General features: G+C 26.4%; 2 protein-coding genes across 2 annotated transcripts; one reads left to right on the top strand and one right to left on the bottom strand.

Moving 5' to 3' along the window:
* Positions 1-1340: 1340 nt before the first annotated feature.
* LOC145844136 (uncharacterized) lies at positions 1341-6169 on the top strand. Its single transcript, XM_082951497.1, has 2 exons — positions 1341-1528; positions 4458-6169. The coding sequence occupies exons 1-2, from the start codon at positions 1418-1420 to the stop codon at positions 4803-4805; spliced, it is 459 nt and encodes a 152-aa protein (XP_082807623.1). The 5' UTR covers positions 1341-1417; the 3' UTR covers positions 4806-6169.
* Positions 6170-7019: 850 nt separating this feature from the next.
* On the bottom strand, positions 7020-12167 carry LOC145844268 (uncharacterized). Its single transcript, XM_082951651.1, has 6 exons — positions 11708-12167; positions 11090-11170; positions 10250-10362; positions 8337-8499; positions 7974-8126; positions 7020-7714 (listed from the first exon to the last, which is right to left on the bottom strand). Exons 1-6 carry the CDS (start codon positions 12145-12147, stop codon positions 7330-7332), a joined length of 1335 nt encoding a protein of 444 aa, XP_082807777.1. The 5' UTR covers positions 12148-12167; the 3' UTR covers positions 7020-7329.
* Positions 12168-18100: the final 5933 nt, after the last annotated feature.

Here is an 18100-nt window from a genome sequence, read left to right as displayed (position 1 = left end):
TAATATTCTCTGAGCTCAACTTTAAACAATAAATAATGCAAGTATTCATTCCAAAGTTTTCGATTTTACAACATATGTAAAGAGTTGCATTTCATGAAATGTTTATTTCATAGTTTAAATGTAAACAAATGTTAATAAGTCACGCGTACAAAATGAGCCAATCACGGTAGGGTGTTTGATTTTAACTGACGAAAATAACTCTTATTAATTTACACAGGGTTTGTTTTTGAAAAAATACTTTTCAGTATGCTCTTTTTTACTAACTAGATCCGGGTCCGGCCGGATCTTTGTTAGGATCCGGCCGGACCCGGATCCGGACTTTTTTTTCAAATTAGAGTCCGGCCGGAACCGGACCCGGACTTTTTTTTCAAATTAGAATCCGGCTGGAACCGGATCCGGACTTTTTTTTCAAATAAGAATCCGGCCGGATCCGGATATCAGACAAAAATGGCAATATCCGGCCGGACCCGGACCCGGATAGTGAGTCCGGTACATCACTAGTTAGCATGTAAAAAATACCTTTGTATGTCAAAGTTAAGCTATTCAAAGTATGTATTTGTTTATGTAGTACAAGACTTTATTACGAAATATGTTTAGTTCACAGAAGAAAGTAAAGCAAAAGTCATTTAAGCAAACAAACTTTTGAATAACTTTTTAGTTTGGAGAAAAACAAGACAGCTGGGTAAAAACAACTGTAATTTTTGAATCGCATCACTTAGATTATTGAAAAAGACATCAAGCATGCAATAAACATATGCTTGAATAAATTAAGATGTCCAAAACATTTTAAAAGTTAGATAATCTCAAGACAAACGGTTCAATAAATTCTCTTGATTTTTAACAGTTTGTTAGCTGTTTAACCTCATAAAATTAATCTAATTAACATCAATATAATTCTGGAACCTTTATAATTTGTAAATCGAATTACCTATTTCATACTTATTACAATTTTTTTTATTTCAAACAATGCATGTTAGCCAAAGACGTATTATTTGTATTATAAAAACAAGCTAAACTTAAAGCCGAATATTTTTTTGAATTCATGTAAGATAATAATGTAAAATTCAAATTGTACGAAAAATTAATTAAACAAACAACACACTTTTATTTAGGTATAAATCGTAAACACTAGTTTTTTACAAATATTTTATTTCATATAATGATTTTTCAACAGTTTTTTATGTTTTAAAACATAAGATAAATACAATAAAAAAAATTTATTAACTCAAAAACATTTTAACATTTTATTTCAAATATATTAATTATTTGAATTGTTATCCTACAAAAGACCAAACAACTAAAATACTAAAAGAGTAGGAATTTAATTTTTTTTCAGATAATATTTTATTCAATGATGTCTTATATATTAAAATATAAAACTAACACAAAATTGAAATAGTATTAATTCTATTGTGTTATGGATGCGACCTTGGACGAACTAAGTAAAACTAATAAGGACCTCAAAGTTTTGGAAGGAAAGAAAATTGAACTGGCCAGGGAAAAAGCTAAATTGGATAACAAAAGACAGGTAATTTTTGTTAGTTGTTAAAAATATATATAATTGAGTTTTCTTTACTTTACATTTCAGATTAAAACTTGTCCTTTTAATGTAGAGTTCAATATATATTTTATGTATATATAATATTGTATGAAAATTATTTTAATTTTTTATTAAATTTTTTTTTAGAAAAATATTTAATGTTGTGAAGTTTAATTGTCTCATTTTTATAGAGCTTTTCGTTTTATAGTTTAAATGTTGACTGTAAAGTTTTTCTTTCCTTTCTTTTTAATTTTTAGCTCATTATAATTTTGATTAAGTTGGGGATGCAACTCGATGACCGAGAGATCTTTTTCTGTATTCAGGTCCTTGAACCAAAATATTTTGATTAATTTTTCGTTTTGTTCAATAAACCAATTTACTTGGTAAAATATGTAAATTTTCTATAGTTAGTGAAATATTGCTTAAAATTAAATAAATTCAATAACTTGAAGTCTATATTAAAAACATAAAACTTTCAGGAGATTTTTTTTTTCTAACTGTAAAACTGCATGTAAAAAATATTTATTCTGTAGCTATTGTGGTTTTTCATCAAACGTGCAAGACATGTTGCATTTAAAAACCATTTGTTTATTTTATGCCGGTTTAAAATTATTTACAGTTTGTGATAATTTACATATGAAAAAAATTCAATTATGTTTTTCATATGTCTTATGTTGTATTATGAAAAGAATATTTTTTGTTTAACAGTTCGTATTTTTTCATAGCAGAAATTTTGTTTGGAAACAATGAATATTTTAAAGTCATTTTAAAATATTTGTTTAAATATTTTTTTAATATCTTTTAGTTTCTTTTAAAATCTAATAAAACGATACAAAAAATTTTTACTGATTTACAATTATAAACTTTGCTTTTATTTAAACTTACAAGTTAATGAAAAAATTGAAAATAACTGTGTGGTGAATTAATTAAATAAAGTTTAGTAGAACGTTTCCTGAAGAATTCTGTCATCAAATTTATAGTTACGTAAGTAAACTTTATTTGAAGTTAATATGAAAATATCGCATTTTTCTGAACCCTATAGCTTTAAACCAACATAAAGTATTTATGACGAAAAAGTTTTATCGTTACATAAACTATAAAATGTTGTAGGTTATGTTTCTTTATCAAAATTTGTTTTTAAGAATTAAAACTTGAAATATGGAACATGTCAATCAATCTGAGTTTTTTTGGTTTTATTATTTTTTTATTTTTATGTCATCTTTGATCTAAGAAAAATCCTTGAATAACCTCAACAATAAAGTACCGTATGTTTTGTGAAATTGATTAAAAAAAATAGTTTGTGCTTTTGATTTTCGAACTTTCTAATGTATTAATTTGAAATATATCTCAAGCTATATTTATTTTGGTGTTTTGTTTGAACTTTCAAACCTATATTTAGAAGTTAGATAAACACAAAACCTTTTATTTATGATCTAGTTCTGAAATTATTAAAACATTCAAGATTTAGAAACTAAGAATAATTATTAGCTACGAAAACATATTTTTACATAAAATTTGAAATATTTTAAGGTTTTGCGTTTTATCGAAATATATCAAGTTTGAAGTCTTAAGTATTAAATGTTTTTTAGAATTTTATACTCAAGTATTTTAGCTTCAATTTGAAAAAATACTTAAAAAGTACAGTAATAATAAATACATTAATAAAAACATTGTATTAGAAATGCTTAAAAATAGTTTTTCACTTTCTACTATGCATATTTTAGCATATAGAAGTTTATCGAAAAATATCAAACTAAGATTTGTTCAGATAAACACAAAAATACTTTTTTGTTTTCACGTAAATTTTTAGGTTTTTTTTCTTTCAAAAAGTAACACTGATTAATTTTTTTTTGTTACATGTAGTAAAAAAAACTTTTTGGTTTCAGTTACTCTAATTCGAAACTATCCTTTTTTGCTTTTTTGAAGATTTTTTTAAGGGTTAACAAACTTTAACTTTTAAGTTATGAACTATTTACTTAACCCTGTTAAGTTTTTGAACTTTTTAAAAATGTTATGTATAACAACTATTTTGATTTTTAAATTTTTTACAGAAAAGAATTGAAAGTAAAGTTTCTTAATGCTATTTCAATTACAATTGTAAAAAGTTTAAGTCTATCTCATGAATTTTAAATGACAAAATCTTTTACTCTTGGATTAAGTGATTTAATTATTGATATTTTGAAAAGTACTATCTTAAAGCTTTTTATTTTCTATTTTTGTTTTCTAAAAAACTTTCAAAACCATTTCATAGACAATATATGAACTAATCATGAATTTTTACTATTTTGTTTTTACAATTAAATTTATAAAACTGGTTTCGATCTTAATTTAAAGCTTATTACAAGAATCATTAAAAGCAGTTTTTATACTAGTAAAATCAATTTAACATTACTGTTATGGTATATGAAAACTTTTCGATGTTAAACTAAGTTCATTATATTATAATTAATTGATAAGTATTTAACTATTTAAACTTAACTTTAAAATATGGTTGAACATTTTATAGTTTTTCTGTATATGTTTTTAATTTAGTTTTAACCACATTAACTTAAAAACCACAATGAAAAGTATGGAAACTTTCCAACCTTTTTTAAAAAAGCGATAAGTAAGCTTTTTAGGTTTTTGAGTAATTGAGGCTTGAAAACTTTTTCAAAACCTAAACTTTCTTATTAAAAAATTAAAGATTTGCTTGTGTTTACTTTTTTTATCAACTACAATTAAAACTTTCCATAAGTATTTCAACCTAATATTTAAAATAAAGTTTTACAAATAAGTATCTTTTATAGCAATAAAAAGTAATTAGTAAAAATTATAAAGTAAAAGTTAGCGTTGCTTTTTTTTCATCGTTTATTTTCTTGAAATATTAGTTTGAGGAGCTACATTTTGCTTGTAAATTATTCTAAATAAAATATTTCAGGTATTCCTGGAGGAGCTTCAAAAAATCGATGAAAAGCTCTCTTCAGTCACTCACGACCTCAAATCCATAGAAACAGAATACAAATCATCAAAGTGGAGGAGGGCGAGATTGAGGTTCCGCTTGATCTACCACGTCATATACACCTGCTGCCACCACGTGACCACTTTAGTGTCATTTCTCTTCCTGAACATTCTACACGTGACATATGTGGCCCTGACGTTGGGCGCCAGTTTCGCAAAGACCATTTTGGAGTCGCACCAAAGTAACCAATCAGGAACGGTCCAGGCCGCTGAGGTCGATTTGGTCTATTTGCCCAGTGAGAAAAGGAGAAACGGGACATTTAGCTAGCAGTGGTTCGTATTAGGAATTAATTTTTTGAATACTCAACGAGGCGTTTTGTTATTTCAATGACAAAATTAAAAGCTACGTATATTTATGTACTTGACCAAGTTTTGTATGTTTATAACTGACATTTAGCAGTAAAAACAACCAACACTTTTTGTTTAAAACGCGTTTCAATGACTAGTTTATAAGTTACCAGAACTAACATAGCAAACTTGTTTCGAAAAACAAGGTACAAAGTACGATTGAAGCTGCATATTTGCATTATAGTTATGAAACATTTATTGAATAAATTGAAGTTTTGCTCAACAATCTTTAAATTGAACTTAACTTTCATCATTACACCTTCCACGTATCAAAAAAGGTATTTTTTACAAAAACACACTGAACCAATTATCTTTAATTGCGCTGTCTTAATGATACAAGGACACATAAAACAATTTAGCAATTAAATATCGTTACGCAACCAAATTTTTCTTGCGGCCTGCTGAATTCTTTGTGGTCATTCAAGCGTGAGGTTTTGGTCACGTGGTTTCAATATCAGCTGATTTGACATGATGTTTTTGACATTAAAGCGCTACAATGAATATTTGTTTCTTAACAAAGTTTCTGTATAAAAGTGATGACCGTATCAGTTTTATAGCAGATGGAAACAAACTTTATGTTTTACAATAATCTTTTTTTCATAGTTTGTTTTTACTTTATGAGCTTTGAAAAGTTATCAAAGTTTTGTAAAATTTTATGGTGATAAAATAACTAGTTTTACCACTACAATAGTGCTACTAAGAAATTATTTTGTTTGTTTTTTTACTTAATTTCACCTTTATTGCTCCTCTATTAAAAATTGTTTCCTTTTTTTTTTTGTAGCCTTATTTTGTTTTTTTCTTACTGCGGCTATTAATCAAACAGAAGTTTTTTTCTTTTTTATTTTATCAAAACGAGTTTTTCATAGAACAAAATTTACTGTTTATTTTTCTACTCATATACATTTAAAAACACTTGTTTTTGACCAAATTACGTCCCTGATAACTTTATTGTTTTTATGCTGAAGAGTTGTTTTTTATACATGCAAAGCCTTAAACTGCTTTAAAAGTTTTTTTTTCACGTTTTTTTTAATTATGCCTATATCTTGCATTATTTTTAGTTTAAAACGCCTTTTAATATGTTTTTATTTTATTCAGTTTTTATTAATTTTTTGAAAGTATCTACTAATTTGTTTTTTTTTTGAAAGTATTTACTAATTTGTTTTTATTAATTTTTTTGAAAGTATTTACTAATGGTTTTTATTGAGCTCACTGTTTTATTATTTTTGAATGCAATTTTCCTAATATTTTTTGCTTACTTTCGTATAATTTAAATATATTACTCGTACTTTTTACTTATTTTATTTCATATACCAGTAAAACTTTCACCTAGGAAAATAAAAACCAATACATAGATAAGCTGAACTTAATGAAATCAAAAAATTACTTAGCAGAAAATTAAACGTTATCAGATAAGGTAGAAAAACAAGTTAACAGTTGTATAGTTCGAAGTTCTGTTTCAATTTAAAGGATCTTTTTTTCAATTTTCTGAAGAAAAATAGTTTGAAACAAGATGTTTGAAAACTAGTTTATAATGTTGTTGTTAAAGATCTCGGTCCAGTTTCCGTATTTTTTAGTTTTATCTTTAACTTAATGTTTATTATAAATTAAGTCAAGTATGTAGAAGCTACTTTTGGAAACTATAACTAGGTAAACTGTTTATAATCTCATTCAATGGTGTCACTTTTTTTTATTTTATTTTATTAATTTTGTAAGTCGTTTATTCATTACTATCATGAAGAGTATATTTTAAAGTTCCATTTTGTTAAAATATAAAATGTGTTAAATTAATTTATAAAAAGAAGTATGTACTACACTCTAAGTTTTAAATTTTTTTATTTACAAATTTTTATGCTATAGATTGAAAATACTGTAAAATACAGTATTCATTATTATTTTTTTTTAATTTGAATTCAATAATATGTAAAAAAATTCTTCTAAGATTAGTTCATTACATGCGTAGATTTTAACAGAATATTACTACTTACTATTTAGCAATCTAAAGAACCTTTATTAAACAACAAAACTTAAACAACAGTGATTACAATATAACCAAGTTAAAAAAAACTTGTAGACACTTACTTTGAAAGCACAGTATTTTTAAAGCTTAACAAGTACTTTTAGAGTTGAGAACAACGTTGTGTAATATTAAAAAGCGTAAATAAAACTTTTAATGCAATCTATAAAGAATTTTTAAGTGAAAAAGCATTGAAAAAGAGGTAAAAGTTGCTACTTATAGTTTGCAATCAAGTTGTAGCAAATAGTATTTTACAAAAAGTATTAACAAGTAAAACGAAAATATACTGTTTAAAAAAACAAGTAAAAACAACTATGGCAACAGTGCAATATATTCAGTTTTTAAATGGAAAAAATTTACAAAATTATATTTGAAGTAACTTTAAAAACTTTAAAATTATTTTAAAAAACCACTAGTTTGCTGAACTAAACTATTTTTCCATCAATTTTTTATACTTGCATCTTAAAAAAACTTTTAACATTTTCATTTTATGAATAAAAAATTTGTAACTTTTCTCAGAATATTCGAACCAAAACAAAATAGAAGTCAGCAAGCTTAATAAAAGCAAAACTATACAAATAGCAGCGAAATAAGTGACTTTTTCCTTTGTAATTTCAACATTTCGCATGAAATAATAATTAACCTTCATTCTGAAACGGTTTATTTTATGCAAGATACTCAATTTTTGATAAAACGCTTTGCTGCAGTCTTGTTCATTTTGTTTACTGCTCTTTCCTGCCACCTTACGGCAAATGTTGCACAAAAACTGACTTGTAAATTGTTCTTGATCCAAGGTTCTCCACAAGTGGTATTGTCTGTAAATGATGTTATTGAAATATGGCTGAATATATTTTGCTACAAGTTTTAAACCATTTTTTGTCAGACAAAAAAACTAATGCAGCATATGTTAATTAAAAACATTAAATTTAAATTTTAACATTAAAACTTGAAATTACTTGCTACGTTAAAGAGAATTATACAAATGTGAAGTATAAGTAGGTATGCAAAACTATTATAACAATTAAGTTTCATATTATAAAAAAAAAATGGTTATTTTTTAAAAATTATTGAAACCTGAAAGCTTCAGCTTCTTCGTCCAAGTACAACAAATACTCTGCCAACTCAGGGGCCGTCGCAAACTGGTCAGCGCTCAGGTACGACCCTAGTGGCAGGTTGTCCCTCAACAACGACTCAGCAACACCGAACACTACAGGGACTTCCCCGAACCTGTAAATTTTTATTCTTTTTATTTTACACTGCTACTCAATGATGAACAAAAATCTTTTTTTTATGTTGGGATAAACTTATTTGTAACAGTGCTACTAAGAAGTTTTTCTATCAAATATTTTTGTTTATTTATGTTTTACTCAGCTATTATAATTTTCTTTAATGATATTTATTTTAATTCTTTTAAATTTTAAACTATAAGGATATTACCTGATACTATCAAAAACTTGTTGGTCCAATTTGCAGGGTTGTGAGTTAAAGTGGAGGTAGAACTTGTACGGGGAATATTTTGAGGGTAATTCCCGCTTTTGAAAGTCGATTGTGATGTTCATTAGGTGCAGTTTGTACAGAGCTTCAGTGTCGAAATTTTCATCTAGAAGAAAATAAAAGTTTATTTTAGTTTTTAGTAACAAGTTCAAAATGTTGTTTACTGAAAACTAAACTATTAGTTACCGATTGTGTTCTCGTTTACTCTAATCGAAAAAAATACAGTTAGGCTCAACTTAATATACATTTGAATGTTTTAAACATGTTAGTATTCTAAAGAAAAACATTTTTAAGTAAGATACGAAAAGTTATATTTTAAAGCAAACAAAATTACTTATCAAATTTTGTAAGAAATCATTTTTCTTCACATCGTTGTGCGCAAACTGAAAAACACTAAACTAGCAAAGAGCCGAATTCGTTAGATATTGACAAATTATTTTGAATACCGAACAAAAATTTACCAATGTTTTTTGTTCTTTGTTATTTATTATTTAGTTTTTATTCTATGAATGGAGTATACTTTATTACAAAGAAGTTAAACCATAAGTAGTTTATTAATTTAAATTAGGCCGCAAATTTATTAAAGTAAACGTATTTATCAACATAAAGTACTTAAACAACTTCATAAATGATTCACTGCAAAGGTGTTAAAAGTAGAAAAGACTACAAACAAAATAGTGACATTAAAGGTGAAACTTTTTTTTATAGTTTTAATTAGGTAATATATTGTTTTTCAATACATTCTAAATATTTACAGTATTTTAATATAAATGAATTAAGTAAATGTAACTTTGTCTGTTATCAAACAAGATTAGTGAACAAAGAAAATTGAATTGCAAACTAGCTTTTAAACTATTTCAAGGTTCCCCAAACTAGCTTTTTTGCTATAAAGGCCGCACTATTTAGTAAAAAAAACTTTGAGGGCCGCATTTATTTTAAAATGTTCTACTAATCATTTGAAAAATATTATTCAACATGAAAAATATGATCATTTAAGCAACATTAGAGCACTTATAAAGAGTATTTATTAAATTAAAAGTCTAACTGTAAATTTTTATTACAAAATATTTAATTTTTATTGTTTTTTAAATGTATATTTCTGATTGAAAAGGAGCTCGCGGGCCGCAGATTTTCACTTTGAGAGCCGCCTTTTGCAGACCCCTGTGTTAATCAAATATTTAAGTAGTATGTTTGAAATAACTTGAAATAACTATAGAATTTCAAATTTAAAGATTGTAGCTTTGATAGTTTTTTTAACGTTTATGGTGTTTAATTTAGTCTCAAATTCAAAACAAAAAAGTACTTTTAGAACTGCTTAACTAAAAATAGCCTTATCTATAACGACCATGCTTTGTAAACAAAATAAATTTGAATCTGATTTGGATTCGAAAATGACAACTGTGTTAAGTAGTATATATACTGCGCTAATTTTTTGGTCAATTGACCTACTAATTGTTCTACACTTTTACTTAGCTCTAATAAACTTTTTATAACAGTATAATTTAATTTTTGGTTTTTTATTTAGATTGAACTACAATTGTATTAGCACACTTAGAAATTAAATATAAGCTTAATGTTAACCATCATACATTACACATAAAAATGTATGATGGTTTTTTAATTTTTAATTAAAAAAAAATTCATAGCTAATCAGTAAACAAACTTTCATAGTTAATCAATAAACAAACTTTCATTATTAAGCACTTAAAAAAAACTAAACTTAAACTCAAGTTAGCAAGTTTTGAAAAAATATGAAAATATATTTTTTGTTTAAATACAGACTAGTCATGTAATTATTTTTATGAGTTATAAAAACTTTTAGAAACCGGTAATATAGAAAAATTTGTACAGCTAACTTGTTGTATAGCATATTCTTTCTTTATTAACAAAGTCTTCAATATTTTCCTTTTTATCTTCCTTTTTAATGAACAAATTTTTGTAAATACTGTCGTATAGATCACCTTCTTTTCTGGCAAATTAAATTTAGTTTTTTTAACAAAATTACATATTAATGCTTTTTGTTTTAGCGCTAAAAATTAAACTGTAAGAAATATCACTAACTACTTTATTAACTTTGAAAATATGACAAAAAATAAATTTGTAAAACGTTTTTTACTGTTAGCTCAAATAAACTTTAATAACTAATTTAAACATAGCATAGATTTTATAAAATAAAAAAATACTACTTTGAACATTGTCGTGGGAACAATACTTATTTTAGGTTGCAAAACGTTTATTTAATTTAATGTCAAAGATAAATTTTTGATCTGGTAGGCTGTTCTTGAAGTTAACATTTGAATTTGTAAATTTACAGTTTTATAAAGTTATTAGAAGTTGTTTTAAAAATTCAACGTTGTTGATGATTTACTTACAAAAGTAATCAAATGATGTTTGTTTATTTTTACCGTTAGTTGTAAATCAAGTTTAAGCTACGCTCAAGTATTTGTGTAAAACTTCATTTTTATAAAACTTTTTAGCTTAGGTGAAGTATCAATATAGTAAACAACAAAAAAATTGCAAAGACAAGAAAATAAAGGTTCAACAATAGCACATAACAAAATAAGTTACAAATTAACTATTCAATATTCATAAATGGCTTGTATTTCAGTTAATGAATAAAATCGTAAATTGTATCTCTTTTTTTTTATTAAAATAATTCATTTCGATTTATTCAATAAAAAAAATAATAAACTTACTTTAATGAATTGATTTTTTCAATTATTTTTTTGTTCTTACTACCATCTGCGCCAAACCAAACGAATTCTTGATTGGGAAACCTATAATATTTTTAAACAAAACTTTAAAAACAATTTTTAGAAAAAATAAGTTTTTTTTAAGTAAAAATACTAATAACTGCTGCTGAATTCACGTTTTAACTTAGTTAACTACTAAAAAAAATCGATGTAAAAGTGTTAAAAACCATTCATATCTAAAGCAGTTAAAATATATGATTCTAAAAATAGTTGTAGTATAATAAAATCATAATATGTTAATAATTAAGTCTGTAATGTTTATGTTAGTAGTTAAGTTTTCTTTTAAAAACTTAAGCAAATTAAAGTCTTAATAGGTTTTTTTTTTTCTTTAACAGCAAAATGTGTTTAAACATTAAATTCTAGCTTAAAGTATATTTCTAATAATTTATGTTATTTAGTACAAATTTACCAAGTAAAGTTATTCAAGTACAAACAGTAATTTTTAGTAAAAAAGTTTAAATTAAGAGAAAGCAGCAATAAAACTTTTGAAAAAAATTGTAAATATTTTTTTTTTCGTTTTCAATAATCAAAAAAATAAAGTATTACAATTAAACTTCTAACCTCTCAAGATCTGCCACATTTTTCCACACTGAAGCGTTCACGACCACCGCAGTTGCCATGGCAACATCCGACACGACCTCGCAACCAACCCTGCACCCCGGTACTTTCCCTCCGTCGAAACCCGCGAGGTTCCCCTTCACGAAAACCATCTGGTTGCTAATAACAACCGGGGATTTCAGGACAACTCTGTCGGAAAACCACTTTAACGTGTTCGTGTTGTCCCTGGTCTCTGCGGATAACTCGTCCATTTCAGGTACTTCCCCGTCCGAGTACTCCTCCCACCACGGCCACAGGTCTTCCGATTTGGGGAAATCCCCTCTCAATATTATCTGGACATCGATGAGGGTGAAGAGGAGGAGTATGGAGAATGTCAAACTCAACACGAGTTTTGTTTTCGGGGGTTTTTGGTGAGTCGTTGGGGTGAGCTTGGAGTAGCTCATGTTTATTTTTGGAATTAAAATGTTACTGTTTAAAAATAATGATTATTTAGCATCTAACACACTGAATTTAAAAATAATTCAACTTCAATAAAAGAACTTCATTCCATTTTTATTAAATTGATTATCTGGCTAGAAATAAGAGCAACTTCATAAAAACTAATATGTAATAATAAATAAAATAGTTGTTTATAAAAAAACTTAAGTGTCATTCTTGTTGAATAGTACAGTATAACAGGTGATAAATAATTAAACATGCAAATAAATTATAGACAATGTGATTTTAGAGACTAGGTTTTTCGACTATTTGAAAAGTTTAAAAAAAACAAACATAAGCTTATATGAGATTTTTGATAAGACTTTTTTAATGTTTAAAAGACTATTAGATTGAAAAAAAAAGTAAGGTAAAAATCCAAGTTGTTTATAAGAATAAAGCAATATTTTTCTTCTCTTTTTTATTATTTTAATAGTAAATTAATAAAGAGGAAGAAAAGTTAACTATATGAAAACATAAAAACTAAACAAAAAGAAAAAAAGAACTATAGGTTTACAATCAACAAACAAACTTTTTCAAGCTTAGTAACTCACAAAACACTTTCTGGCTAGCAATAATCTACAACATTGAGTTTGAATAAATAAAAAGTTGATATATTTAGTATAACAGGCTTGTTTCATTAGACAAAAGACAAGTGTTTATCTCATTTGGCTTGAAATAATAAAACTTGGCTTTATTGAAACAAATTCGAGCTTGTCAAAACTTTTCTTGTTTGTTTAACAGCCTTTTTAAAGATTAATACAAATGAGTAGATTTGTTTTTACATAGTTGTAATTTGATTCATCTTTGAAATGAAGTTTATAAAAAGTCTAAGAAGTAATTATTTAAAGCTTTAGTTCAAAATAAAAAATATTAGCTTAGTTTTCTTGAACGCTAACAGTATCTTCCTAATTAAGCTTAAATCCAACAAAAGCTTTAAAACTTTTTAATTAATTTAAATCTAACGGTAAACTTACCTTTAACCAAGTTTAATTCTGCATAATTAAGTAATAAACCACTAAAAATAAAATACACAGAAACTAGCAAAATATATAAAACTTAAAAGAATAACAACACTAACTATAACATCTGAAACATGAAGTAATTAATACTGTTGAGCTTTTAAAGTCTTACTAAGCTTGTTAGTCAAAAGTTTAAAAAATTAATTATGACGTAACTATCAAGCTTTGCTTTAGCATTTTTATTGAAACCTTTCTCAAAATATAGTTTCCTCATTCAACAAAGCTATATCCACTTTTTAATAAGTAGCTTATGGCGATGCTTAAATAAAACAAATACTTAAATAAAGCAAATGAAACTGACTTTCAAAAATATACTACATTCGTACATAAACTAATGGAGCCATTTACTAAATTAAGTGTCATTAATTAGCTAATAAATTTAAGTAGACTAAACTGTAATCACATTTCCTTTAGCTAACTATTTAGCTTTGTACTTGCTACTAGCTATAAATGAGAGAACTTATCTTGTTTACTAATAAAAACTGTTTATGTTACAGTAGGTTTTAAAACATAAAAACTTTAATCATAACACCTACACATGTTAATTAAATAGTTAAAGTTGTTTGAATTTAAAGCTTTGAGTGCTTTCATAGCGTTGTATATAAAAACAGATAAACAATAGGAATTTAAGAGCAAAAAATTTTAATTAAGACTACAATAGAAACATTAAGTATCTGTATTTAAAACGTTTGTTGACTATTTTGTTTATGTTATTTAGATAGCCGTATTTAATTTCAAATAAATAAAATTAAACGGTAGGAAATTAAATTTTAATAAACTTTAACAAAGAAAATATAATATTTATTTGAAAGGTTTAACCGTTTACCTACTTTTAGTAAAAAAATATTACTAAGTACTTTAAAAAATTTAGTAAGTTTAATCCAACGCTTTTAAAAAAGAAGTTACTTAACAAAATAAAACTTAAAACACAAATTCAGAAAACACAAGTTTAAAACAAATCAAAATAATTAATACTTGTACTCAACTACAATTCTAAGCTTAACAAATCTCGCTTTCATAACAACACTGTTTTTAACACAAACGCACTAAAATGAAATTAGTCATAATTATGATCATTCACAAAAATTTACAGCTTTTAGGAAATGTTGCAAAATTTAAAAAGTTGTCATTTCTGATTTTCTAGCTGCTAAATCAACTTTAAGCGACAAAAAATGAGTATTTGTTTGCTTTAAAACGGTAACAATAGAAAACGTTATAAGTGATATACTTTGAGCTGCTTATTTAAAAAAACAGTATACTACTTTGTTTGTTTAACACTTAACGAAGTTCAAAGCTAAAGTTTGCAATTTTTTACTTGGTTATTATAAAAGTTCGTTTGTTTATTATAAGCTATTCATTTTTTTTATAGCTAAACAAAATAATTTACTATTTTTTTATTATTTACTGAAACATGTTTTTATTTCTTAAGCTAAAGTTAAACTATTTTAAACCTTTTGTAAAAGATGTTTATCACAACATTGTGTTAATAATTTTGACAACTTTTATTAACACAATACTAGCTATGTAAAACTAATGATAACTACTTTTATATATAACAATAAAAAGTTTTACTCTCTGTGTTAATAAACTTTACTTGTTTCATATAATTTAAAAAACAAGTTTAAAAAATTTAGAATTTTATATTTCTTTTATATAACGAAAGCTTCAATGATAAACAAACATTTCACTTTTAAGAGTTGAATACATACATATATCATGCTTTTAAACTATTTTAGTATAAACGTTTTAGTAAATATGATGTGATAGTTTTTATATTCATAATTATCATTTAATGTTTAATTTTGTTTTTTTGCTAGGCATGCTACAATTAAATTAATAGAGTTATGCAATATTAGCTAGGAGAAAATTAAAGTGTTTGCTTATTTTGTCTATAAAATGCAAACCTTTGCTATAAGCCAGCATATGATTTATACACACATAATTAAACCAAAAGCAAAATATATAACTTAGTCTGAAATATCAATTACTCTTTATATTTCATCTTTTTTTTTTATAACAATGTTTTATTTTACAAGTTTTATTAGCAACACCCCAAAAAAAACTCAAAAGCTAAATTTTTGTGAATTCTGTAAGAACTTTTTATACTCAAAAAAAAGTTATTCTGTTGTACTTGTTATATGCATTTAAATTCTTTAAACTTAACATTTTATAATTGTTAAAAGCTAATTTTTAATAAATTGTATATGTAATCTAAAACTTATCTTGATTAAATAACCTTATTTTTCAAGTTGTTTATAAATAAACGTACACTTTGCCCTCTTATTCTATAAAAATCTAAAGTATTTCTTTTACAATTTTTTTTATATTTCAAACTTTAAAAAATTAATGTCAATTCGAAAAACAAACAATGGTTGACAAACAAAACATAATTAAACAATCACAACACTCAAAATCAAAATATTTTGAATTCATTTTATCTTAATCCTTGATTGCTTTTTACGCTTGTAAGCAGCTTTAATGCACACATTTTTGTAAAATTGCCAAATAAAATAGTTACGTTCATGAGAAAACTACTTTTATTATTAAAGTCTGTCTATTTAATACTTTTGAAGAGCAAACTTATAAATCATTTGTTGACTGACCTTTTCGAGTAGGTGCTTACGAAAGCTCTATACTTTTGCTTTTAAGCACTTGTGCAACACAAATTGTGTTTATAAACTTTTTACTTTCATGATCAAATACACAAAAGTTCTGTAAGGTTGACAGAGAAGTTAACCTTTTCACCAGACAGAGAAATACTAATTTTCCCTAAAAGCAACTAAAAGTTTATTGTTTATGTTTGTCAAAGCGTTTAGGTTTTTAATGTAATTACAACACTTTTAAACCGAAATTTTAAAGTCAAAAACATGTCAAAATGCTTTTAACAGCTTTTAATTAGAATTTAAAAGATATAAGTAGAAAACATTTCCTTGAAATGACTTTAAAACTTGTTTATTTCAGAGAAGATAAAAGTACGGTTTTATTTATCTGTTATAAATTATAATAATACCTTTTTAAAATGTAACAAAATACTGATTTATCTAATAACAAATTACAGCATCTATTTACTTATAGTATTTAGAAAACAATCTAAATTTATTTATTTACAATAAATTTTTTTCCTTATATTTAGTTTAAACTTACAACACACAAATAGAAACTCCTAAAAAACAAAACCTCAACAGAACTAAAAAAATTAGTTAATTATGGAGAAAACATTTTTTTCATGAAAAAACAAAAAAGCTTTTACAGTCGCAATTTTACAAAACTCAATTGTTTATTAGTATATTTTCTCTGGTTTAATAAATCAAACAAAATTTAAGTATGAATAAAAAATGACTCAGCCAACGTTTTGTTTTTGTTAAATTTCATTTGTGAGAGTTTTTGCTGTGCTAAGCTACTAAATAGAATTTAGTGTGGTTTTATCTAAATTATATTTATGCTTTACAAACGTGAATCAATATAATCGTAAAAATATATTTAAATTAAATAAAAAGTTAAACAACAATAAAACTCAAAAAAGTCTGTAAGTCTTTCAAACTTTTAGTCTTACTTTTGGGCATTAATCCAATGATTGTTATAAACATTAAATTAGTTTTTAAGTTATTTGCCTATATATTATAACTAAATAAAAGTAAAATAGTTTTTGCTTGGTTGCATGAAGTCCTTTTTATTTAAAAACTAACATAATAAGCAAAAAGTTAAACCACCAATTAGTTACAAAAATAAAACACCAAAAATAAAAAAAACAACTAAACTAATTAACTTTTAATGAAAACTGATTTTAATGAAAACGGTGTTTATTCTCAGATCACGAAACAGTTTTATGTTCTTGTTTTTGAGCAACATCCAAATTACTCTGACTAGTTTCCGGGTTGCTGTGAACCTGCCTCGCTTCCTGCGCGGTGTGCTTCTGCTCCACCTCTATCTCCTCGTTCAGCATCTCGTTGGGAACGTTCAGCTCCTGTTCCTCCTCGCGGTAAAAATCGTCGTCGTCGTCGAACAGCGGCTTCGGGAAATCCGACAAACTGTCGTCGCTGTGCGTGTGCTCCACGTCAAGTAGCTTCTTCTTGGGGGGCTTGTAGAAGATCTTGAGCAACAGGATCGGGATCATCAGCAAGCAGATCACCCCGAAGACGGACATGATCACCGTGAATCCCTTGTAAGGCAGTTCGCTGCACAGATAGCTCAGCTTCTCGCCCTTGCCGCTCGAGAACAGCTCCTGCTTGGACGGCAACAAGGTCACGTACTGCCTGCCCACGTTGCCGTCCTTCGAGTTGATCTGGATGTGGTTCTCGAGGTCGTAGGGATCCCCGTCGGCCCATGTCCCCAAGTTGTTCTTCAGCGTGAGCCCGATCTGCCAGTACACGTCGTGCCGCTTGACCTCGTAGCCCTGGTCGTTGATGCAGTCCACAAGATACTTGGCCACCGTCTGGACCAGGCCCTTGTAGTGCAGGTCGGCCAGATGCGTCCTGCGGCCCGAGCAGTCCATCTCCGCCTCGTTCCAGGTCTTCTTCTCGTCGAAGATGAGGACCTGCCCGTGGTTGGTGTTGATCTTATCGATGCACTTGGGCAGTGATTTTTTGGACACATCCAGATTTGTTTCGTTGCAATTCATTTTCAAGTTTTAAATTTGTAGCTGTTTTTACCCCGTTTAATTTAGATAACTTAGTAGTTTCCTGCAGACGAAAACAGTAATAACAGCTAAGAAAATTTATTCTACGGATGAGCTCGATTTTTGATATGACGTAATAATTAAACTTTAAAATGCGCCGAGTTTAAAATCAAGCTTTCAAAATTATTATTGTATCTTGATATTTACAACTTTATCTAATCTTGATGTTTGGAATAATATGTTATAATTGTAAATTATAAATAAATTTATAACATTTAAAAACTT

The sequence above is a fragment of the Thalia democratica genome, chromosome 9 (assembly GCF_965202585.1).
Source record: "Thalia democratica chromosome 9, ktThaDemo2.hap1.1, whole genome shotgun sequence".
Classification (NCBI taxonomy): domain Eukaryota; kingdom Metazoa; phylum Chordata; class Thaliacea; order Salpida; family Salpidae; genus Thalia; species Thalia democratica.
Note: the sequence above shows the minus strand (reverse complement) of the source record. Positions and strands in the feature narration are given on the sequence as shown.